General features: G+C 41.0%; 1 protein-coding gene across 5 annotated transcripts; it reads right to left on the bottom strand.

The window, feature by feature from the left end:
* Positions 1-1491: 1491 nt before the first annotated feature.
* On the bottom strand, positions 1492-24099 carry LOC124119199 (steroid 17-alpha-hydroxylase/17,20 lyase-like). 5 transcript variants are annotated; one of them, XM_046481638.2, is made up of 10 exons: positions 14833-15077; positions 11005-11205; positions 10572-10769; positions 10291-10324; positions 8825-9392; positions 8185-8394; positions 7452-7569; positions 6666-6931; positions 2487-2614; positions 1492-2019 (listed from the first exon to the last, which is right to left on the bottom strand). In XM_046481638.2, the coding sequence occupies exons 5-10, from the start codon at positions 9377-9379 to the stop codon at positions 1797-1799; spliced, it is 1500 nt and encodes a 499-aa protein (XP_046337594.2). In that variant the 5' UTR covers positions 9380-9392; positions 10291-10324; positions 10572-10769; positions 11005-11205; positions 14833-15077; the 3' UTR covers positions 1492-1796. The 5 variants fall into 5 exon arrangements, with proteins under 5 accessions (XP_046337594.2, XP_046337596.2, XP_046337595.2 ...); XM_046481640.2 differs by lacking the exon at positions 10291-10324; XM_046481639.2 differs by lacking the exons at positions 10291-10324; positions 10572-10769; positions 11005-11205; positions 14833-15077 and adding an exon at positions 23963-24099.
* Positions 24100-25204: the final 1105 nt, after the last annotated feature.

Here is a 25204-nt window from a genome sequence, read left to right as displayed (position 1 = left end):
AGCGGGCGTGTGTCGCTTGCCTCAACTTGTCTATTCCATAACTAGCCTGACATGTCCATTTGGTTCTGTTGTGCGTGGACTGAATGAATCTTATGCATCAAACCAGTCGTTAAGGAAGAGAATGTATGGATGTCAACTTCTTGTATATGCTCACTCCTGCTTGCTGCCAGAATCACCTGATGAAGGAGTAAGCATATACTCCGAAGTTGACATCCATACATTCTCTTCCTTATGTGTATCACTTCTAAATGCCTTTCAAAGACCTGAAACCAGGCGTTGTGTTAATTCTTGTATGCCCGAGCGACAGTGCGGGCATGTCTGGAAAGACTCGGGTCCGGGAATCGGAAAACCCCTCACTGCCTTGTGAGTTACAGCATTATATCGTCTCGCACGGAACGGCAGTTTGTACAGGTGTCGGACTGGAGGCCCCCGAGACCCCGCACACCACACCAAGTCGAGTCTGTTATCGAGCTTCGTGACAATGAACCCCTGTAAGTCATCAATAATTGACACAAGCTTGCTGTTGACAAACAGTATTAAGACTGCATAATCTCTTCATACAGTGTCGGTAGTGTTCCTGATTCCTTTTCCAAGTTGAAAGAGGTCAAACGTGAATATTATTTTATAAAAGGTTGACCCTGCCACTTGACTAAATGTGAACTTATTTTACTATGTGTATTTTGCACTCGCTTCAAACGTTTTCCAATCAGAAACCGGCGAACCTTATGGTGATGATTGTTTTAGTAAATAGTCAGAACGCAAATACTCCTTGGTTCACAGTTTTGTTCAATGTAAGGACGTGCAGCGGCCAGAAACTACAAACCCAAACCTTTACACTATGGTTGTCATTCTTTATACATACCCTTTGCATTCAGTAATTCTCGTATTCACGGGGCAGTGGAGTAGCTAAAGATTAAAGCGCTCACTCGTCACGCCGAAGACCCGGGTTCGTTCCCTACATGGGTACAATGTGTGAAGCCCATTCCTGGTATCCCCCGCCGTGGTATTGCTGGAATATTGCTAAAAGTGGCGTAAAACCATATTCATCTTGACCATTGGTCAGAGCTATGTGATCAAAGAGGATATCCGATTGGTGAGAGACTGGAAGAAGTCAGTCTGGACAGAAGGAAACCAGTTATTCATTGAGCAGTGTCCAATGATTACAACAACCAGTTGTTGACACATTGTCATCCCGTCTACATTTTGTTATTACAAGCATGGAGTACTGGGGCGAATTTGATTGGGTTCCTGTCTGTAGTAACTCCTTTCGGAAGAGCGCCAACTTGCAATCGTCTTGCATCAACTACCGTCAGTCTGTTTAATCATGCTATGTGCTTACATGTAGAAATGTATCATTTATGATGGTTCAAGTTTGGTTCTCTAGGTGAACAAATCGAGTGCAGCCCATTTAAAGTGTCCCTTGTCTGTGGTGTCTGGCGTATAGAGACACGTACAAATTCACAAACACAATAAAAAAACACTAAAAAGTCATAACTGATTTTCTGTTTTATCGAACTCGCATAAACATGTTGACCTGTACAATGCCTTGTACAGAGGAGGCCAATATTCAACTGTAGGCAATCATCGTCTTTACCCAGAAATGCACATTTCACTGTTTGATAGAACCTCAGCCTCAGAATGAGACATATACTTTGTATTGGTTTCCTTTGTTCACCTTAGTTCATATATTGTGAACACTACAGTTTTACTTCTTAAATGGAGGCAATCTCCAACATATAAGTTGTCCATTGCAATGCTGAACTGAGAAGATTTGATCGCTAGCTGACTTCCTGTGTTTATAGGGGCGAGGAACGTCTTGACTTAGCACACAACTTGAACTTGTGAGGGTGAAGCACAAGCCCCATCTCAAAGGTCCGAGGGTCGGCATCTGGTAAGGACTCGCCCTCTACTGGCTCAAACTGGAAGTTCTGGATCAACGCTGTCACGAACAAGAAGAGTCTGTTCTTGGCCATTGCCTCTCCTAGACAAACCCTGCGACCAGCCCCAAATGCCAACATTCTGAAGTAAAGAAAACACAAAAACATACAGAACACACGCACCCAATCTGGCATCCATTCCTTTCCATCCATACTGAATGCAAACTTCTTACCAATATTTAGTATAAATGGGCAAAATAGGGGTGAAAGATTATATGAATGGATCACTGAAAATCAGTGCTGACACCAGGCGTTCGTGAAAAGGGTAAAAACATAACTTTGCATTAAATCTTATTCAATGTCACAGGAACTTTTGTGAATTTTGAATTATTTCATAGCTTCATTAACGGGCACAATCAACCTCATCTCGTAATTGGTCCCGATAGTATGGAACCCTGGGAACCTGCACCAGATTCCCCACAGGGATCAAGTGAACAGATCGTCAAATATCGGAGCCATTATGCTGATCATGCTAGGCAGAACATTCGATGGCTATCAGAGTTCCATCCGCAGGAATACATAGGACGATGAAACACACAAGCAAATTACCTGCGTCTGGATGGGTGACTAGGTGGCAGGAGTCTATGGGTACTGTCTAGGAACCTCTCAGGGCGGAACTCCCACGGACTCTCCCAGAAGGTGGCGTCATGTAGCAGGGCCCATAGGTTAATGTATACCTTCAGCACAAATTAGGTGAGTCAGGAAGCGAACCGCATTTTTCAATATGACAGACACGTGAAAACATGTGTAAAACCATGACACCGGATAACAAAGGTTATGGATAACAAAGACCTACCACCAGACTGCCAAGGCGTAATATTATACTTTGTCACCACCGAGAGTTGGTCTTCGTGGTGATCACTCATTTTAAAAATGAAACCCGGTTTTAAGCACCTTTGATAACAAGGAATGGGTTAAGAAGACACATGGCAAGGGATGGGTAAAGGAGACACATGGCAAGGAATGGGTAAAGGAGACACATGGCAAGGAATGGGTAAAGGAGAGACATGGCAAGGGATGGGTAAAGGAGAGACATGGCAAAGAATGGGTAAAGGAGACATATGGCAAGGGATGGGTAAAGGAGACACATGGCAAGGGATGGGTAAAGGAGACACATGGCAAGGAATGGGTAAAGGAGAGACATGGCAAGGAATGAGTAAAGGAGAGACATGGCAAGGAATGGTTAAAGGAAAGACATGGCAAGGAATGGGTAAAGGAGACACATGGCAAGGAATTGGTTAAGGAGATACATGGTCAGGAATGGGTAAAGGAATACATGGCAAGGAATGGGTAAAGGAGACACATGGCAAGGGATGGGTAAAGGAGAGACATGGCAAGGAATGGGTAAAGGAGATACATGGCAAGGAATGGGTAAAGGAATACATGGCAAGGAATGGGTAAAGGAGATACATGGCAAGGAATGGGTAAAGGAATACATGGCAAGGAATGGGTAAAGGAGACACATGGCAAGGGATGGGTAAAGGAGAGACATGGCAAGGAATTGGTTAAGGAGATACATGGTCAGGAATGGGTAAAGGAGACATATGGCAAGGAATGTGTAAAGGAGACACATGGCAAGGGATGAGTAAAGGAGACACATGGCAAGGAATGGGTAAAGGAGAGACCTGGCAAGGAATGGGTAAAGGAGAGACATGGCAAGGAATGGTTAAAGGAAAGACATGGCAAGGAATGGGTAAAGGAGACACATGGCAAGGAATTGGTTAAGGAGATACATGGCAAAGATGGGTAAAGGAGACACATGGCACGGAATGGGTAAAGGAGAGACATGGCAAGGAATTGGTAAAGGAGACACATGGCAAGGAATGGTTAAAGGAAAGACATGGCAAGGAATGGGTAAAGGAGACACATAGCAAGGAATTGGTTAAGGAGATACATGGTCAGGAATGGGTAAAGGAATACATGGCAAGGAATGGGTAAAGGAGACACATGGCAAGGGATGGGTAAAGGAGACACATGGCAAGGGATGGGTAAAGGAGACACATGGCACGGAATGGGTAAAGGAGACACATGGCAAGGAATGGGTAAAGGAGACACATGGCAAGGAATTGGTAAAGGAGAGACATGGCAAGGAATGGGTTAAGGAGTCACATGGCACGGAATAGGTAAAGGAGACACATGGCAAAGATGGGTAAAGGAGACACTTGGCAAGGAATGGGTAAAGGAGACACTTGGCAAGGAATGGGTAAAGGAGACACATGGCAAGGAATGGGTAAAGGAGAGACATGGCAAGGGATGGGTAAAGGAGACACATGGCAAGGGATGGGTAAAGGAGACACATGGCACGGAATGGGTAAAGGAGACACATGGCAAGGAATGGGTAAAGGAGACACATGGCAAGGAATTGGTAAAGGAGAGACATGGCAAGGAATGGGTTAAGGAGTCACATGGCACGGAATAGGTAAAGGAGACACATGGCAAAGATGGGTAAAGGAGACACTTGGCAAGGAATGGGTAAAGGAGACACTTGGCAAGGAATGGGTAAAGGAGAGACATGGCAAAGAATGGGTTAAGGAGATACAAGGCAAGGAATGGGCTAAGGAGAGACATGGCAAAGAATGGGTTAAGGAGATACATAGCAAGGAATGGGTAAAGGAGATACATGTCAAAGAATGGGTAAAGGAGATACATGGCAAGGGATGGGTAAAGGAGAGACATGGCAAGGAATGGGTAAAGGAGAGACATGGCAAGGAATGGGTAAAGGAATACATGGCAAGGGATAGGTAAAGGAGATACATGGCAAATAATGGGTAAAGGAGATACATGGCAAGGAATGGGTAAAGGAGAGACATGGCAAGGGATGGGTAAAGGAGAGACATGTCAAAGAATGGGTTAAGGAGACACATGGCAAGGGATGGGTAAAGGAGACACATGGCAAGGGATGGGTAAAGGAGACACATGGCAAGGAATGGGTAAAGGAGAGACATGGCAAGGAATGGGTAAAGGAGAGACATGGCAAGGAATGGGTAAAGGAATACATGGCAAGGAATGGGTAAAGGAGACACATGGCAAGGAATTGGTTAAGGAGATACATGGTCAGGAATGGGTAAAGGAATACATGGCAAGGAATGGGTAAAGGAGACACATGGCAAGGGATGGGTAAAGGAGAGACATGGCAAGGAATGGGTAAAGGAGATACATGGCAAGGAATGGATAAAGGAGATACATAGCGAGGAATGGGTAAAGGAGATACATGTCAAAGAATGGGTAAAGGAGAGACATGGCAAGGAATGGGTAAAGGAGATACATGAGAAGAAATGGGTAAAGGAGACACATGTCAAAGAAGGGGTAAAGGAGACACATGGCAAAGAATGGGTAAAGGGGAGAAATGGCAAGGAATGGGTAAAGGAGAGACATGTCAAGGAATGGGTAAAGGAGAGACATGGCAAGAAATTGGTAAAGGAGATACATGGCAAATAATGGTAAAAGGAGATACATGGCAAGGAATGGGTTAAGGAGATACATGTCAAAGAATGGGTAAAGGAGAGACATGGCAAGGGATGGGTAAAGGAGAGACATGGCAAAGAATGGGTAAAGGAGACATATGGCAAGGGATGGGTAAAGGAGACACATGGCAAGGGATTGGTAAAGGAGAGACATAGCAAGGAATGGGTAAAGGAGAGACATGGCAAGGAATGGTTAAAGGAAAGACATGGCAAGGAATGGTTAAAGGAAAGACATGGCAAGGAATCGGTAAAGGAGACACATGGCAAGGAATTGGTTAAGGAGATACATGGTCAGGAATGGGTAAAGGAATACATGGCAAGGAATGGGTAAAGGAGACACATGGCAAGGGATGGGTAAAGGAGAGACATGGCAAGGAATGGGTAAAGGAGATACATGGCAAGGAATGGGTAAAGGAATACATGGCAAGGAATGGGTAAAGGAGATACATGGCAAGGAATGGGTAAAGGAATACATGGCAAGGAATTCGGTAAAGGAGACACATGGCAAGGGATGGGTAAAGGAGAGACATGGCAAGGAATTGGTTAAGGAGATACATGGTCAGGAATGGGTAAAGGAATACATGGCAAGTTATGGGTAAAGGAGACACATGGCAAGGGATGGGTAAAGGAGAGACATGGCAAGGAATGGGTAAAGGAGAGACATGGCAAGGAATTGGTTAAGGAGATACATGGTCAGGAATGGGAAAAGGAATACATGGCAAGGAATGAAGGAGACACATGGCAAGGAATTCGGTAAAGGAGAGACATGGCAAGGAATGGGTAAAGGAGATACATGGCAAGAAATGGGTAAAGTAATCACATGGTCAGGAATGGGTAAAGGAGACACAATCATATTCGGTGTAGCTATTTTCTTCAATTGCATCATATTCGGTTTAGCTAATTTCTTCAATTGCGACCCGTGAAGATCCCGGGTAGAATAGGTCTATAAAGCAACCCATGCTTGTCGTAAAAGGCGACTATCCTTGTCGTAAGAGGCGACTAACGAGATCGGGTGGTCAGACACGCTGACTTGGTTGATGCATGTCATCGGTCCCAATCGCGTTGATCTATGCTCATGATGTCAATCACTGGTCCAGACTCGAATATTTACAGGCCGCGAACATATAGGTGGAATGTTGCTGAGTGCGGCGTTAAACAACTTACAAAACTAAAATCTTCAATTGCAAAGGCAGTCGCCTTGTCTGACTGGTGTCAGGTTGGTTATAACAGGAAAAGTATGTTGTTACATGAGCAAGGAACTCACTGTTGTATTTGCAGGAACATGTTTCCCCTGTATGCTAGTGTCTGAGAGGGTGTAGTGTGGAACAGAAAGGGGCACATGGCCAATGATCCTTAAGAGTTCCCATAGTGTGGCCTGAGTGTAGGGCATGTTCTGTTTGTCCGACAGATTGGCCAGACGCCCTGGCCCCACAACCTCCATTAACTCAGTGTGCAGCTTGGTCTGTACATCCGGGTGATGGAGAAGGAACAGGAGAAGACAGGTCAGAGAAGTAGCGGTCGTGTCGGTCCCTGCAAGTACAGCAGATAACCTATTCAATAGTTGTAGAGTAGTAGGAGGTAGCACACAGAGGATGGAAACTAATGAGACATCACGGACAAAGGTTATCAAAATCTAATAAGCCAATAATACAGGGAGCTTCACTCTTGTCGAATACATCACTTTTGTAGTGGTCATGTGTGTCTACGCTTATTCATCCAGTTAACCGAATCGTGTTGAGGTATAGGAAGTAGGCTGTATGCATGGTTGTGAAATAGCCTGAATATGTAAGGTCTCAATGGCTTCAAAGACAAAGGACCGCGACCGTGGTCTTATGGTAGAGCGTCTGCCCCGAGAGCATGCGTAGAAGATCGGGCGATCGATCCACGGCCGCATCATACGAAAAGACGTTAATGGTACTTGTTGTTACACCACACACACACACACACACACACACACACACACACACACACACACACACACACCTAGGTTTTCTTGGAACTTTCTAAAAGGGAGAAGAGTTAAGGACTTACGCTATAGAGTGAGCCATACCTGCTAATATCAGATTTGTGAACACTTCTTTTGCCGTGTTCTCGGATATGTCGTATTCAGATTCACCCTTGCTCTCGGCAAAAAATAACATCCTTCTAACAACGCCTTGATATATTCCCTGAAAATATGAAAATACATGGGATACATGAGCACCTCCATATCGGATACTGTTGTGAGAAGTTGGCCTTATAACTTCACCCGACCCTATGTAACAAGTTTCATCAGTAGTATTACAGTTAATATGATTTTGCTATTATGATCTTGATTTCTATGGGAAATGAGGTGGATGTATTCAATGTCACAGGTGGCACAGTGTTCGAATGCTTCTAATCGCTGTTCAGTGATGTCTCCATTAGATGTGCCAGGATCAGGGATTGTGATCCGTGGTTTGTCAGCACCATACCCGTGTCTGGAAACATCTTTGATCTTTAATCTCTCATGTTTCATATACGCATTGACATATACTGTATAAAGTGTTTCAACTCTTCAGTGTCAGTGGGACCATTATAGTAATAGCTGTTCTGCTTAATTACATTGAATGATCTTGAACTTCACACCAAATTCTACACATCCATTACTAATTGATAGTGATTTATAAACACATTCTCGTGGTATAGTCGGAATCGTGCAATCGACTCTGCTTTATGCAGAGATTTCTATTGGATATGGAAAGGGTTTTGTCGCTTTATTATTATAAACAGACAACAGATTATATCCAAGTACTCTCACTTACCTGCAATATTATTTCGTTAGTCCAGAAATCATCCCTCAGTTTTAAGGCCTCCTGAAGTTTTTGATGTTCTTCAAAACGGAAAAACTTTGCCCAGGGCAGTAAGTCCATCCAACGAGCACTACCGGAACCGAATGTTGTGTTAAAAAGGAAATTAATCTCTTGCAGCTTCCGTCGACATGGGACCGACAACTTGTTTGAAGTTCCTAGAATCTGAAAAGGACAGGAAAGACAGACGTGTCACATATCTGTTACGTTATTATGTAGGATCATCATTTGGAACTGATAATACTTGTAATATCATAAAAACCGAGCATTTGCTGAATGTTTGTGACGAGGAGTAGCCTTGTAGTCTGAGGCATCGAACCTCGTCTGCAGCATTGTGGACGTTGACCATGCCGTGAGAATCTCATACTCTAAACCCCTCGCACAATAGCTGCAATACTGATGAGGCTTAAAGCAATATTTACTCACTCACTCACTTAACCCCTCGTACACTAATCTGTCAGGGTGTGATGCAACTGAAATCAAAGCAGTTCACAATGCGCTCACTTTATAAAGACATTTGCAAACACATACACAACTATATAGGTAGGCCTATAAACGTCTCTATCAAGCGTCAGTCGTTCACACACGTTCTTACCAAACTAAGCATGATGCAGGATACCGCGTCATAGACACTATTCCATGGGTCAAATGACTGGCCTTCTGTCTGTTCGATGACATCAACCAGATGGGCTATTTCAGGAGCACTTTTCTCCTCCAACGTCTCAAAACCAGACCCGTACATCTTGAGACACTTGTGTACTTCTTTGCGTAGGAATACAAGCTTTGGGGTGTACGTCTGCCAGACGATGGACTGGGAGGATCTACCTGCCTCTTCGGTCCTTGCCATAGGAGGACGACCTGCAAAGTCTCGTCCGTTTGTGACGAGGGCCTCTGTTATTGTGTCATAATCATTCAGAACAACTATTTCTTCCTTAAAAATCCTAATACGGAATATTGGACCAAGCTGTTGCGCCAGTTCTGTCAATACTAAATGTGCTTGAGACATGTCCATATTGAAGGCATTCCCAATAAACGGTAGGCGACGAGGCGCGGCGGGAATCTGAAGATATCGTCTGCCATCCAGGTGTTTCAAAATAAGCGAGATAACTGTCAGTACACCCACTACAACAACCAGGAGAACTGCAATCATCTTCTGAATAGGTCTGTATGAAAACAGGAAAATGTTTGCATTCAGAAATAAATAAAAATGTGTGTGCCCGCATATTCAGCGTAAGACATTTCTTACCAAGTAATATAACCACAAAACTGTTGTTTGAACGTGGCTTTTCGACTACCAACAACTGAAGTGATGATTAGTTAACCATCCAAAATGACAAGACAAAATTAACTTTTACACCTTTAATTAACCCATAAGTATATACAAATGTATTAACAATCGTCTCCCAAACAGTGGAGACATATTGTTTGCTTTTGTTAACAGTTGGTTCTGTTAAATATAAATTCAAGGTCCCTTACTGGGACTAGTTTCCACTGTTGCCCATCTGACAACAGTCTGACCTAACCAAGATCAGCTTTGAGCCGAGCCCAACAAACATCCCTTACCGGGAATAATGGATATGATGCCCCTTTGACAACCCAGGCTCGACTGGATTTCGACATGGATTTCTCCAACCCAACAACCATGAACACGGACCCATGATATTGAAACAATCGGGGCGGTATATGTATTGGGGCATGTCTGGCTTGCACAAGGTGTAGGTGACAGAGGGGTATTTCTGAATAATATTAAGCCAAGGTGTAGAGATCTGTACGAGGGCTGGTGAAAGAATTATATACCTGACTAACTTTCAACTAAGGGCCATAACAAAGTGAACTAGTCAGTGTAGTACATTATTTGAGTTGTTCATTGCAAGTGTATTTGGTCTGATGAGAACGTTTGTATATTAGTGACTGCCAGTTGAACGTGATAGGGGCCAAAATGGAAAAAGAAATGGAAAAGAACGAGTACCGAGCAGTCATCAACACATTCATGACCGCATATCACAAGTGTATGGGGATAAGTGCCCTAACTATTCCAACGTAAGGACTTGGAGAACAAACCTTGAATTTGATCCGAGGTTTGGACGTCCGTCAACTTTAAGAAGATAGAAAAACGTATACACAGAGGGGAATGTCCGAGTAACTCTCCACTCCTTACAAAAGGGATAGGGATATTTATATTACCTTATTTGTTTTTTCTCGTCAAAGGTTTATCTAAATGCTATAAATATGAACATTGTCGTAGGTAACCTGCTCTAACACAAAATATATACATATCATTTTGAGCTTTTAAGCATTGTGCAAAATTATGAAAATATTTAATAGTTAATTTCACACCATACCTTCATGTGCCGCCGTACCTGATCAGGTTGACAATTACACGTTCTCAAATGAAACAATGCGGCTTCGACACCCCCTCCCCGGCGAAAAATGTTTTCGGCAAAATATGAAATAATTCACTATATATAAAATAGTTCCGTCTATTCCAAGTGGAAATGTTGGTTCAAGAGTATGTACAGTTGACAAACAGCTCTCCATTCCTGAAAAATAATGGATTGACGTCACCAAAGTTTCTAAATTCTGCTCGTAAGGGAAAAAAATCTGACTATACCAGAGAAAATTTAGAGCTAATTGAGGAGGATTTCGTCAAATTCAAAAAGAGATTCCACTTCTCCAGCACAAAAGAAATTCAAGTCTTCAAGATCAGTGAAGAAAGTTATGGCCGTTAAAGGGTGTGGTCCTTGTTGATTACTTAGAAAGTCAAAAGACGATTACCAGTGCCTACAGTGCTGATTTGCTTCATCGCCTGACAGATTCTATCAAAGAAAAGCGGCGAGGAATGCTGACTGCTGGAGTTCTACTACTTCATGACAGTGCCTCTTCTCGAATTGATGTGCGACATATGGGTTCGATGAACTTCTTCACCCTCCATACTCGCGAGACCTGGCACCAAGTGATTTCCACCTGTTTCCTTGACTGAAAGAACACCTTCGTGGAAAGCGCTATGACGACAACGATGACCTCAAAGCTGCACGTAATGGGTTTTTCAGGGTGGCTTCAGAAAACTTCTTCCTGACTTGAATAGTTTCAATATCGATATGACAAGTGCATTGAAAAGCAGGGAGATTATGTTGAAAATTGCTGTTCGGTTTTTTTCTGTTAGGCTCAGAACTTTTTGACAAGCCCTCGTATCAACCAGAATGGTTCATGAGTGTACGAAAATCAAATTGTGTACATTTTCATTCTGATTTCAAAAGTTCTATTGTATCTGAGACTTGTCTCATGCAAAAACATCAGTGCATCTCCGTCGAATCTTAACGAAATGTTGATGCAATGTACATGCTTTTAGCATTAGAACAGCTAGATTTGGATTCAAAGGCGGCAATGGAGAATACATTCTGTCCATTCTGTAACCACCCTTATGAAGATGTATATCACGTACTATACTAAGACAAATGTCTAGTGAACTCTAGTAACGTAATTAGTAACAGCGTCCACAAGGTTAGTCAACACGAAATTTACTATCCTTACTGGTAGATTGCCTGCTGTCAGTATATGAGTTGTTTAGTCTACAATGTCACCAAAAGACGGGGCATGACAGGTTGCATGGAAACAATTCCTTGAAAGAAACCTTAGCATTAAACTGTATTTCATTTTGAAAGTTCTTGTGAAGCGACATACCATGTGTTGGAGTTGAACACATTGGTTTCATGTTTTTTTTGGTAATTGAGGGGCAACTGCTCGAACTTGTTTTTTCCAGAATTAGTTTTTCTATATGATCTTACCTAAAGATTAATTAAATACAGCTCATACATATGGATTTCAAGCAGCACGCATGCATGCTAATAAGAAAGGTAGGTTACAATGTTGTGGTTAGCGACAGTTTCGAAACCTTTCATGTTAAGTAATTACATTTGACGATTATTTAAACAAGTCTAAAACAACAGCACTCAGAACTTGTGATAGAAACAGACAAAGAAATCCTAAATTGTCGTGCTTCTAACAGTGTATCGATGTGTGTGTGTGTGCTTGTGTGTGCTTGTGTGTGTGTGCTAAGCCTCTCAACCCCCTTTACCCCCCCCCCCCCCCCCCCCCACCCACCCGTTCTTACGAGCCTGCACGAAATGAACAAATACACATAAGTTGTCAGAAAAGGGAGGACTCGTTCTTCTAACCGAAGAAAAAGTAGCAAAAAGTCCAAAGTCAATAATGTCACATGTCGAGCAAGGACAACTTTATTTAAAAGTTTGGTTGTGTTCGACTAAGTAAGTACAAGTTAACCCGTTTACTACAGAGCAAACATCTCAGTCATCTGGGGTCGCATTCCGTTGTGTGGAGTTGCGTTCCTTGGCCACACCAGTAATTTGCATATTAACATAACGGCCCCTACGGTCCAGTTAAAGGGGCACTGATTTCTGGCTTCTGTAGTAGCTCATCGGATGTCGTTATTTAGAAAATACGCCTGATGGTTATAGTTTGATAATAAAAAAGTATCCCTGCAGTGAAAGCATTTTCGGATTTCGGATTGCGTGGATAATACGATTACTACTCCCTTGTTGTCATCCATGTTTTCTGGTATAACCCTACACATGTGTATTTGTCGTCATTCACTTGATGCTCAGTTAATGAATTTATTACAGGTATAATTAGTGGTAGCACCACTCAGAATAGCCGATAAAGGTTCCCATTTGGCATTGTGTCTTGGGTAATTATTCAATCCAAATCCAGATTTAAAGTGAGGTGAAATGTGTGTTATGTGTTATGTGTAATGCACGTGGCAGCCAGCCCAGCAAGAGATGAATGCTCAGTTGATTTACTTTTTTGTAAATCAACGGATGATTCCTAGCCATCAAAGGATCAACAGAAAAGTACGTTGACTGATTAATCACCGTTGTCTTGCCCAGTGGATATATGTCAAAAGTAAGTGTTTAGATGTGTAGGTTTACTAAAGCAGACGGATTACACTTACATCATGACTTCAAGTGCCTTTGTAAAAACAACATACTTTGTTCAAAGGGTAAACCGATAATACGTTGAGTGATTGCTCATTTCTATCTAACTTTGTAAAGAACCGTGGACATTATTAAAATAGTTGTCACGTGGGCTTTCTCGGCTGACCTTTGGGACTTGACACCTATGTGAAACAACTGAAACAAACTGAGTGATCAGTTGAAAAAAGAACACGGGTTATAATAACCCGAAACGCTATATATATATTTATATGATAGTTGCATTTTGTTTTCATTCATTTGTTGTAGCATTGAACAAAATTATTCTTGTTCCTCTTAGTCTTGGTTGGGAAGTTCTTCGATGCGCGATAGACGTTGTTTTCACGAGGTCTTTTCATTTGTAAGCGTGTATATGTGATTCACTCAGGCAATTTATAAAATGGCTAAATATTTTACAAATACATTGAAAAAATCGGTCCATTTATTTAACAGATTGACTAAAAATGATTAGGACGTTCCAAAGGGCTTACAAACATCACAATAGATTAATTATGCTAGCATTATACACCAAGCAATATAGAAATTTACTTCATCCTAACATCCTAAATAAATCGGAATTCGTTATCATAATAATACTTATTTTTCAGTCAGTTCACTGAATATTTAGGCGTTTAATAAATTTCCTAAGTGAAAATGTTACACATTTTGACTTTACAAATATACACACGATAGAATAAGCAATGCTCAGGTGAAATGTTTACTTTGTGTTGCAAGGTAAAATAGTGCAAACGAGAATCGAACAATTCCCAAGCAAGTGACTTCGTCACCATTACCGATACCTACATTTCCTTATTATTTCCAAAACTGTATTTCATTTTGTTGATCAATGTGACCATACGCCCGGATACTATCAATAAAAGTGACAAATGCGCTTACGAATGGCGCAGCACAGGTCGCGAACTAGTCTAATCTAGATTTCTGCTATATCATCCGGGTACTCGCGGGGAAAAGCAATAACAAAGGCAACAACCAGTCCCGGGGGAATGGATTTAGATCAGTGCCCCTTTAAGGTCTTCCTTAATAGAACTGTCTGTGTCCAGTAGTTACATTTTATTTGTTTTGTTGACTGGGACATATATCGCCAAGCAGTATGACGGATTGATCTGACCTTCCTTCAGCCTGCCAATCACATGAGCTTCAACACGAGATGATGACTAACACACATTCAGCCCCCACTGGTTATTTCCCATTAGAGTCGCTTAAATATGATTATGTAACAGTCGCCGTACGAGCTGTATGTATATGCAAGTAGGTATATAAAAGATAATATTCTATAATTCCATATCATATACAAGACAGATCAACGTCTTAGTTTGGGTGCATTTCTTCGAAATTATGGCGAGGTTAATAATTAACTGAAAATGACTAATCAATGCTTTTATGTACAGACATTTTGTAAAAACAAATCAGACAGACTACCCTTGCCTGATCAGCGGGGAAAATTACAGCTTTCGCGGTTAATGAATTGAAATAATGACGACTTCCTCAGTACAGCGCGTGTCCAGAACACATTTGAACAACACAGAGGATAATGGTGTTTGTCGATATTTGACAAAATATTTGAGAAATATCCAATGTTGATATTATCACTCACCACGGGTTTCCTCAGTCTCCGGATTCACGGATAGCATGCAGGTTCCCTGAGAGCATTGCATTCGCCCTCCCGTCCTCTCTCCCGCTGGCTAGCACGTACGATGATATGTGTAAGCACTGCATTGAACAGTAGCACGGCAATGTGGAAAACAGATGCACTTCCGTCATTCTTGCGTGTTATTGGTATGTAGGAATTATTGAAAGTAAAGACTAAACTCGCCGGCTCTGTAAGGTGAAGGTCATAGGTCATTGTGACTTTTCCCGACAAACTATGACCTTGTCAAGGGCAGCACGCATTGAAGGGTTATTTCACATCATATTTACGTTTTTCGGGTAATATAGCAAATGTCTTTTGTAGTTGGGGTTATTTCCATGAGGTGATAACTGTAACAATAACAGCTTATCATATATAGTGTTTGACTTATTGTATATATAGTTACTATGCAGTAGGTATTGTCAAGTAGTTGTATTCTTGTGGTGATCCGTTTGGTTGGAATTAAAGTATAATTAATATAAAGTTGCGCATCAGGATTTGAAGCAATAACGCCCTCACCAACTGAACGAAAATAGACTACTCGAATCCGGCCAATTTTCATTTACTATCGGTTTCAGTCTCCCAGAATAAAGAGAATATTTCATGTGTATGGAACATCTTATTCATCATATATGTCTACCGGATTTTATTTTTCATTCCAAATGCCTAAGAAAATCGAAACGTAAATTCTCTTTAGATGGACGTTTGTTACGAGTAGTTGTTTAAAAAATCTTAATGAAAATAAACAAAAGGTAATAACAAATATTTGAGGCCACTAAAATTATTTATCCTACATTTGGAAATGGTATGATTATAAACAACATCAACTTCAACAAAAACCATTCGTGAAAGCTACAAGACCGTTGTTGGAAGCAAAGGAATACACGCTTGTCAAGTAACAAAAATGGCGCTTTGCCAAATGAACAGTCTCGATTGACGAGTTAAATGAGAAATGTAGCGAAACATTTCCAAGAGAATAACAAACGGCAAGAAGCGACATTAACTCCATAAATGATCATCTTTCATTATATTGCCTTGTCAATGTGGAACTTACGTAAATAGAAAGTCAACAGTTTGTGTATGGGCTAAAGGGAGACAATTTGCGGGGAGGAAACCTTTGTATGACAATAGTTCCGTCGAAGTGTCATGCTCACTACAATTAAATATCAAGTGTTGTGTTCACTGCAATGAAAATATCACTTTCGCCCAACTTCAGAAAACTTTCACACTGAATTATACAATTAAACATTCCGAGTAAGGCTTCTTAATAGGAAGGAATACCTGTGTTGGGCATGTATCCAGTGTCCAGTCTGCATGTAACAATGCACGATGTACATTCCAGTGACGCTGGATGTAACGTATTCCAACAGTTACAGATTATACACCTTGACATGTGAGGTGCAACCTTTGTAGGAAATCAGGTATGTTGTATTCTACCCCTATACATGTTGGGAATTACATTAATTTATATTATTATACTAAGGCTAATTTACTGTTGTATAGATTTAGCACAAGCTAAGCACAGGTGCTGTGAACATTTATCTTTATGCACCCCCATGATAAAGTCAGGGATAACAATAGAGGAATCATCATACATCAAATTAAATCATGGATGTAACAACTCTGTGCTAGTAGTAGGTAATATTTCCTGGATCAGGTGGTCAAGCACCGCTGACCACTTCCCAATGAAAAAGCCATTTTTCGAAATCGAATTCCTTATTGATTAAATTCTGTGGTTGAATTTTTTTTATAGAAACTAAAATTCATGATCTAAATAGAGAGTGAGTGAGTTCGGTGTAGATGAAGAAAGGTTGGTGTTGGACGTGTGTCCGGGTGTGTATTTCCACAGTCTCTTGTTCCCTATTTCAAGGGCACTCGTGAAGAGCAACCTCCTCGTGGTGAGTGCTGGGTGGCGCTAATAGCTCTTCCCCCGTGTGGACTCGGGGTAGAATTTGTCCACAGCACCCCATTGCTGGTCGTAAAAGGCGACCGAATTGGGCAACCTGTTTGCCGTGGGTTGCGCCCCTGTGTCGGTGGAGGACGGGATTCTGGTGGTTGAGGGCAATGGAGCCAGGAACCGGTGTTCCTTTTGCCCAACACGCCACTTCGACCCTTACTTCACCTAGACGGGTGGTAGAATGGGCCCGGTTCTATCAATCGGCTGGTCACGTCATGCCCTGAGCATGGCAAACTGTCACGTTTGATACATCATAATACTCCATTTTCTATGATGAATTATGTTATCCCAATTATGCAATTCTAATTCTTGCCTAGAGTCCTATGCCAGAAGGCGGTGGCTCATGGGCCAATCTGGTGATGTCAACCTCCGAATTCTATATGTCTCCATTGTTCTGTCATGGGCCGAACCAGCAGGGCATTTCTTTTGGTAGACAAATTTAGCTATTCGTGTTGTATTTGCTGGAGTATAACACCCCTGTAGCCCTGATGTTGTAGACTGGCTTCCTCTGCGGCATCGTTTTTTATTGACACTCCATGGTGGGTGGGGATCAGGGGTGCCGAATTTTATTCTCACACCATGTCACAAAACCCAAATTCTGGTTCATTGAAAACCAATAAACGTCGTCATGTGGACTCTTTGTCATCTGATGAAGATGTCTCTCAAGATGTTGCTAATTCTTGGCCAAGGTTTATAGTCATATCTTCTTCTGATGGAAATCCTCTCAAACTTAATCCTTTTGCTGTCTCCAAGGGCATTCAGAGTGTCTGTGGAGAGGTAAAAAATGTAACTCGTCTCAGAAATGGTTCACTTCTTGTCGAGTGTGCACGGAGACAACAATCTGTCAATCTGCTGGGTCTCCAGCAGTTTGTTAACACCCAGGTTGTTGTTTCAGTGCACAAATCTCTAAACTCCTGCAGAGGAATTGTTCGAGACCGAGCGAAGTGTCTGTCTGACATGACAGAAGACGAAATTGCAGCAGCATTGACACATCAAGGAGTTACCTCCGTGAAAAGTTTCACGAGAAAACAGGACAACAATGTCATCAAAACAAATACATATCTGTTCACCTTTAGACTTTCTGCTATTCCAACATCAATAAAAGCTGGCTACTTTAACATTGGTGTTGAGGTATATATCCCTAACCCACTCAGATGTTTTAAGTGCCAACAGTTTGGCCATGGTGCCAACACCTGCACCCGCAATAATGTATGCCTTCGTTGCAGTGGGGCTCATGAGAACCCTGAGTGCACCAATGACATCAAGTGTGCCAACTGTGATGGACAACATTTGGCATCGTCAAAGTCCTGCCCAAAATTTGAATATCAGTCAACACTCCTCAAAATTAAACACACAAACAATATCTCTTTTTCTGAAGCGAAAAAATTACTTCCCAATCCTAGTCAAAATCCTACTGTCTCATATTCTGCTGCACTTTCTTCTGTTCCCGTTCCCAAGGTAACGACAAAATCCATTTCCTGTCAAACAGACATATCTTGGGTGACTGATCAACGGGTCACACTTGGTGATACACCTATGCCACCACCTTCACAGACCAGTTCATCTGCGTCTCAGACAGAAATGCCAACACAAGGCCCATCTGAACCAACCTCTGAACCAACATCTGAGCAAGAAGTTGAGACAGTTAACCAAAAGAAAAAGAAAAAGAAACAGTTAAAAAAACAGGCCAGGACTCTCCAGCATTTGGAGGTGCCCCAACCTTTAGATCCTACTGTAAAGGTTCATAATCCGTTTGATCCACTTGATATGGACGTCACTCCTTCACACCCTGTACATGGGCGTGACCATTCCACACGACCAAGATCCCCAGTTGAGCCTCCATGAGTGGCTCCCTCAACTTGATTCAGTGGAATTGCAGAGGTCTCAGGACCAATTTTAATGAATTACATTTATTAATTCAAGATTTTACGCCATCAGCAATATGTCTCCAGGAGACATATCTCAAAGAGACTGACAACTTTGATTTGCGTTGGTACAGTTCGTATCACTCCTTTTCTCCACCAGGGGCTAAAGCTACTGGAGGATCTACTGTTTTGGTGAAGCAGGGAGTGATCCACAGCCCTGTTTCACCTCATACCAATCTTCAGGCTGTTGCAGTGCGCTTGACTTTGCACATTACATTTACCCTGTGTTCTTTGTATATTTCTCCTTCCTCTGTGCTTCAGAGATCGGATCTTCAATCCTTATACGATCAACTCCCTAAGCCTTGCATGATTGTGGGTGATTTAAACGGCCATAACCCATTATGGGGAAGTGTTAACGTTAATCAAAAGGGAAGAGTACTTGAAGATTTTATTTCTGATAACAATTTATGCATTTACAATGATGGATCAAATACTTATTTACATCCCGCTACTGGAACCTATTCTGCTTTAGATCTGTCACTAACAGATTCAAATCTATTAAACGAATTTACGTGGTCGGTCCATGATGACTTGTATGGCAGCGACCATTTTCCCTCAATATTAACAGCGAATAATCCAACTGATGTTCCACCTACATCTAGGTGGAATTTTACCAAGGCAAACTGGCCTTCTTTTCAGGAACTCTGTACCGATAGATTGACACCGGATATGTTCAGAACTGTTACCGACCCTATTCAGTTGTTCTCTGATGAAATTGCTGTGATAACTATTCCTAAGTCCTCTGCAAATCCACACATTCGAAAACCATGGTTTGATCTAGAATGCAAACAGGCTAGAAAGTGTTGGAAAAAAGCGGAGAAATATTTCCGCCGACATCCAACTGTACATAATTTGGATCATGTTAAAATCACAAATGCCAAGGCCCGCCGTACGTTCAAACAGAATAAGCGTAAGTCTTGGAGAAATTATGTCTCTAAAATAAATTCTCGCACGCCGATATCCAAGGTGTGGAACATGATTGCAAAAATTAAAGGTAAAGGCTCAAAATCGACTGTCCACCATCTCAAGGAAGGTGACCATTTATTAACAGATAAAGTGGACATTGCTAATAAATTGGGCGAGACGCTGGCCAAACACTCTTCATCGACAAATTATGATCCCAAGTTTCAAACTTATCAGAAACAACAGGAAAAGAAGAGGATTGATTTTACTTCTCAAAATGGAGAAGATTATAATGAGGTATTTTCGCTCCACGAGCTAAATACTGCACTTGGTCAAGCGCACGACACTGCAACGGGAAATGATAATATTCATTATCAACTCCTGAAGCATTTACCTAATTCATGTTTAGAGACGCTTCTTTACATATTTGATCAGATATGGATGTCAGGAAATTTTCCTACTTCTTGGCGTAATGCTATAGTTGTCCCCATACCTAAACCTGGTAGGGACCATAGTGATGCATCTAATTATAGACCAATATCACTAACTAGCTGTGTGTGCAAAACCATGGAGCGAATGGTAAATAATCGACTGGTTTGGTACTTGGAAACTAATAATCTTATAAGTAACATACAATGTGGTTTCCGTCAGAATAGAAGTACCATTGACCATCTGGTACGTTTAGAATCCTTTGTCAAAAATGCAATTGTAAATAATCAGCATGCAGTATCAATCTTTTTTGATTTAGAAAAAGCGTATGATACCACTTGGAAGCATGGTATTTTAAAAGATCTACATAATTTGGGGTTAAGAGGCCGTTTGCCTCAATTTATATCCCAATTTTTAACAGACCGACAATTTCAGGTTCGTGTGGGTTCCACCCTGTCTGACCATTATAATCAGGATCAGGGTGTCCCACAAGGCAGTATTTTGTCTGTAACTCTGTTTAGCATAAAGATTGATAGTCTGTCAAAGGTTTTAAATGATTCCATTGATGGTTCACTTTTTGTGGACGATTTTAATATTTCATGTCGTGGTAAAAATATACGTACCATCGAGAGACAGTTACAGCTATGTCTCAAGAAAATCGAAAAATGGTGTCTTGAAAATGGTTTTAGGTTTTCAAAAGCTAAGACCAATTGTATTCATTTTTGTAGAAAATACAAGCACCACAAAGATCCAGAACTATTTTTACATGGCACTCCTATCAAGGTTGTAGAAGAGGCCAAGTTCCTGGGTCTCATTTTCGATCACCATTTAACTTTTAAGCCGCATATTAACTATCTTAAAACTAAATGCTTGAAGGCTCTAGATTTGTTGAAAGTTGTTGCCAACACGAAGTGGGGAGGTGATCAGTCAACTCTCCTACACTTGTATCGGTCTCTAATCCGCTCTAAATTAGATTATGGCTCCATCGTTTATGGTGGAGCCTGTAAGAGCAATTTACAAAAATTAGATTCTATTCACCATCAGGGCCTAAGACTTTGTCTTGGCGCCTTTCGAACGTCTCCTGTGGAAAGCTTATATGTAGAAGCTGATGAACCATCGTTAAAGCAGCGGCGTATCAAATTATCGCTTCAATATATTGCAAAATTACGTTCTAACCCGTTAAACCCTGCATATAACTGTATATTTCAACCCCATTACGAAGACTTTTTTCATAGTAAGCCTAAGCTGGTCCCACCACTAGGCATTCGGATTAAACCCCACATTACAGCTGCACATATTGATTTAGATAATATTTCTCCTTTCAGGCTTCTGTCTTCCCCTTCTTGGCAACTTGTCAGACCGGAGGTGGACTTGACACTCACACAATTTAAAAAACAAGACACAAATCAATTAGTATATCAGCAAGAATATTTACAAGTTAGAGCTAAATACGAATCCCATCGTTCTATTTTTACAGATGGATCCAAGGACGGCAGCACAGTCTCTAGTGCTGCTGTCATTGGATCCAAAACCGTCTCATCTCGCTTACCAGACCATAGCTCCATTTTCACTGCTGAAGCCAAGGCAATATTAACTGCTTTGGAATATATCCAAAAACAGTACGGTTGTAAACGGTTCATCATCTTTTCAGATTCATTATCGTGTCTACAGGCAATCAAATCTAGCTCTTCGCATAATCCATTCATTTTAGATATTTTAGAATTGTATAATGACCTTGCTACTGGCCAATACGACATCGTCTTTTGCTGGTTGCCCAGTCATGTTGGAATCACGGGTAACACTATGGCTGATGCTGCAGCAAAGGCAGCTCTCAACAAATCTGTGACACCACTTCTACTACCATACAGTGACTATAAACCTGTTATTAGATCCTATATCAAAGACCTAATGCAGAAGAAGTGGGACACTCAAGTGGGTATAAATAAATTACATGCAATTAAAGCAGATATTGGTTATACCTACTTGGGCTGTCAGTCCAGATTTGAAGAAGTCGTATTAAGACGATGTCGTATTGGCCATTCTCGTTATACTCATGAATATTTGTTAAAAGGTGAGGATCCTCCATTCTGTATCCCTTGTGATGAAAGAATCACAGTCAAGCATGTCCTGCTTGACTGTGTTGATTTTTCCATCACAAGGGACAACTATTTCCAGGTTTCATCTATGAAGGATCTTTTTAAGGTAAGTTTTCATTTAATTATTGCTTTTTTAAAAGAAATAGAATTGATTGATACATTTTGATATGTATTGTAAAAAGTATGTGCTTTTAATTTGGTAAAATGATTATATAACTGTGATTGTTAGTGGCTGTACCTTCAAAGGGGGTTGAAGTAGCGTAAAATAATTGTCCCCCTGAGAGGGTACATAAGTCCTATTTTCATTCAAAGTATTTTTCATTTTCCATGTTTTTAATCGTAGAATTCTTGTTGTTTTTAACTGATTTGGCTTAAACTTGCTGACAATCACCAGTAGCCAGAGCGATGGTGTAAATCCTGCTGGGTTACCATGTAGGTAGCAGAAGTATCGTAAGTCCCCATGGTACCTAGTATGGTGTCCTACCTTTGGCTATTGGTGATCTATAGCCCATTTTTATTGTGTATTGTTATGAATTGTTACAAATTTTATTATGTTATGCTAGTTTTACAATCTACATCTGTGATGGTCTAGTGTTTTTACTGTCCTTTGTCGACAGATTTTAATGTCTATATTTATGTATTATTACTGTCCAACTTGATTTAGTCACGATATGGCTGAAATATTGCCGATGTGACTATAAATCTTAACTCACTCACTCACCCTATTTCAAGGGTTACAGAAGTAATTATTTCAAGCGAGTGTTGGTGTTCATAGATTTACAGTCAAATACTATATATATATCGCAAACAGGTAATGCACAACTTACCTCTCTTCCTATTAGGATTCTAGTCCGTATACGTTGTTAGGTGAGGTGAAATGGGGTTTAGCGTATACGTGGCTAGTTGAGGTGAAATGGGGTTTAACGTATACGTGGTTAGGTGGGGTGAAATGGGGTTTAACGTATACGTGGTTAGGTGAGGTGAAATGGGGTTTAACGTATACGTGGTTAGGTGGGGTGAAATGGGGTTTAACGTATACGTGGTTAGGTGAGGTGAAATGGGGTTTAACGTATACGTGGTTAGGTGGGGTGAAATGGGGTTTAACGTATACGTGGTTAGGTGAGGTGAAATGGGGTTTAACGTATACGTGGTTAGGTGAGGTGAAATGGGGTTTAACGTATACGTGGTTAGGTGAGGTGAAATGGGGTTTATCGTATACCTGGTTATATGAGGTGAAATGGGCTTTAAGTTATACATGTAATTCGATACGTGTACAACACGTATGATTTTATTATATAATCGGTGTACAACAGATAATGACATGACTGTATAGATAAACAATACGTTGTATTTTAAGGGTGAACAGATGGTTATTAATAGGCATTTATTACGATAAAATATGTCTAGTAGAAAACAGTACACGCTGTCATGCGTGGATGTTTAACAACATATCGTTATAACAATCAATATAATATAATGTTGGAACCGACTCATTTTTCATTGCTACTATAAGTTGCAGGCAAATCATTGATATGAGTAGGTGTCACTGAATGTAGGAATATACAAGTTTTTGACATTGGTACACTTACTCATATTTGGATGTTACCGTGCAACTAGTATACTAATATACAAAAATATACGTTCGCGAGAGGGAGTATTGTCTGGATATTAAGTCAATGATAATTTCCCCAACGCTACGATATAGTCGAAATAGATCTAACCTACACCTAACGTATTAAGATCGTAGCTGACAGAATAAGTTAAAATTTAAGTCAATAGTGTCTTACCTTGAAGAACAGAGATGGCTGCTGAGTTGATGGCGTTTAATCGGTAGAAGTAGAGTGAAGTTTGCTTCCTTACTTACTTGCGCTTTCCGACTGCAAGCGTATGTCGCACACGAAGTTTGCTACCACCGACCGCCGTATATATACAACTGAGGCCTTCATTACGTCACATAACTAAAGATCACAACATCCAAGGTGTCAGCGGTTGATCGGCTGTAACAGTGGATGGTTGTGTCATTATTTAAGAATTTATTCAAGTAGGTTGCCTAACCGACCCTTATGTGACAGTCGGACTGACTAAGTGTGTGGACGTGAAGTTGACACACTAATCACTGGTTCCCTGATGGTGTGACCCTTTGTGTCAGCCAGGCTGGGCAGACTTGCATGATGGGTCACTGTCTCACAGCTGCAGTGACCAGAAATGATTACGTCCATACTTTACCATATCTATTATGGGGGTGTTCTCACTTTGCCAGCAGCTATTATTCTAGTTTAAACATCAGTAGCCCGTGATAATCCCTACAACAACGGGGATTAACACTATAGACTGTTTCACTTTTACTGACTGACTATAGCCAAACTACAGCCTGTCTAGGTAGATATAACACAAAAAATGTATGTAGTAGTATAGGTTTATATTAATTATTAATTAAAAATTACATTTATATACAGATGTACAAATTTTCAAGACAATATAATACAGTAGTATTCATTATTAATTAAAAAATCCATTTATGTTCAGATGTACAAATTTTCAAGACAATCTAATACAATTTAGCTTACCAAATTTATGTCTGGCTACAGCAAAATCACTTAGAGTCCGACAAGGTGAGATACAGCATCACCATACTCGATGGGAGATTTAACACCAGCTGCGAGCAGTCTCTTCTCTCTGTCTAGTTTGTCTTCCAGCTGGTGGTACTTCTTCTTCCTTGGTCTCAGTGTGCCACCGTTATGTTACTGCGTGATGGTCACTTCTGTAAAGTTTTGTTCATTCTTGATCATGTTGATGGACTTGTATACGTTCGGGTGACAGGCAGCGAGCTTCGACATCTTGGAATGCCATCCCTCGACGTGGTTAGTTGTTCTAGGGCCGATGGTATCATGGTGGTTCCAAATGAGTCTTTCACCACCCTCTACCCATAATTGCTTTAATGGAAGCTACAACACAAACAAAAAACAAAGATATCACCAGATGGTAACAGTAGAAACTGAAAATTTGTTACACTTACTGTTCAACTCTTC

This window comes from Haliotis rufescens, unplaced genomic scaffold (assembly GCF_023055435.1).
Source record: "Haliotis rufescens isolate VD_foot unplaced genomic scaffold, xgHalRufe1.0.p SCAF_19, whole genome shotgun sequence".
NCBI lineage: Eukaryota > Metazoa > Mollusca > Gastropoda > Lepetellida > Haliotidae > Haliotis > Haliotis rufescens.
The sequence above is the reverse complement of the archived record's forward strand: the minus strand, read 5'-3'. Positions and strand labels throughout refer to the sequence as shown.

Bases quoted from the DNA above. Each gene is read 5' to 3' on its own strand.
- LOC124119199 (XM_046481639.2), bottom strand. From the start codon at position 9,379: ATGATTGCAGTTCTCCTGGTTGTTGTAGTGGGTGTACTGACAGTTATC. The intron at 8,395-8,824 runs GTAAGAACGTGT...TGTCCTTTTCAG, and splicing joins CCTGCATCATGCTTAGTTTG to ATTCTAGGAACTTCAAACAA. The intron at 2,020-2,486 runs GTAATTTGCTTG...TCTTTACTTCAG, and splicing joins AGTCACCCATCCAGACGCAG to AATGTTGGCATTTGGGGCTG.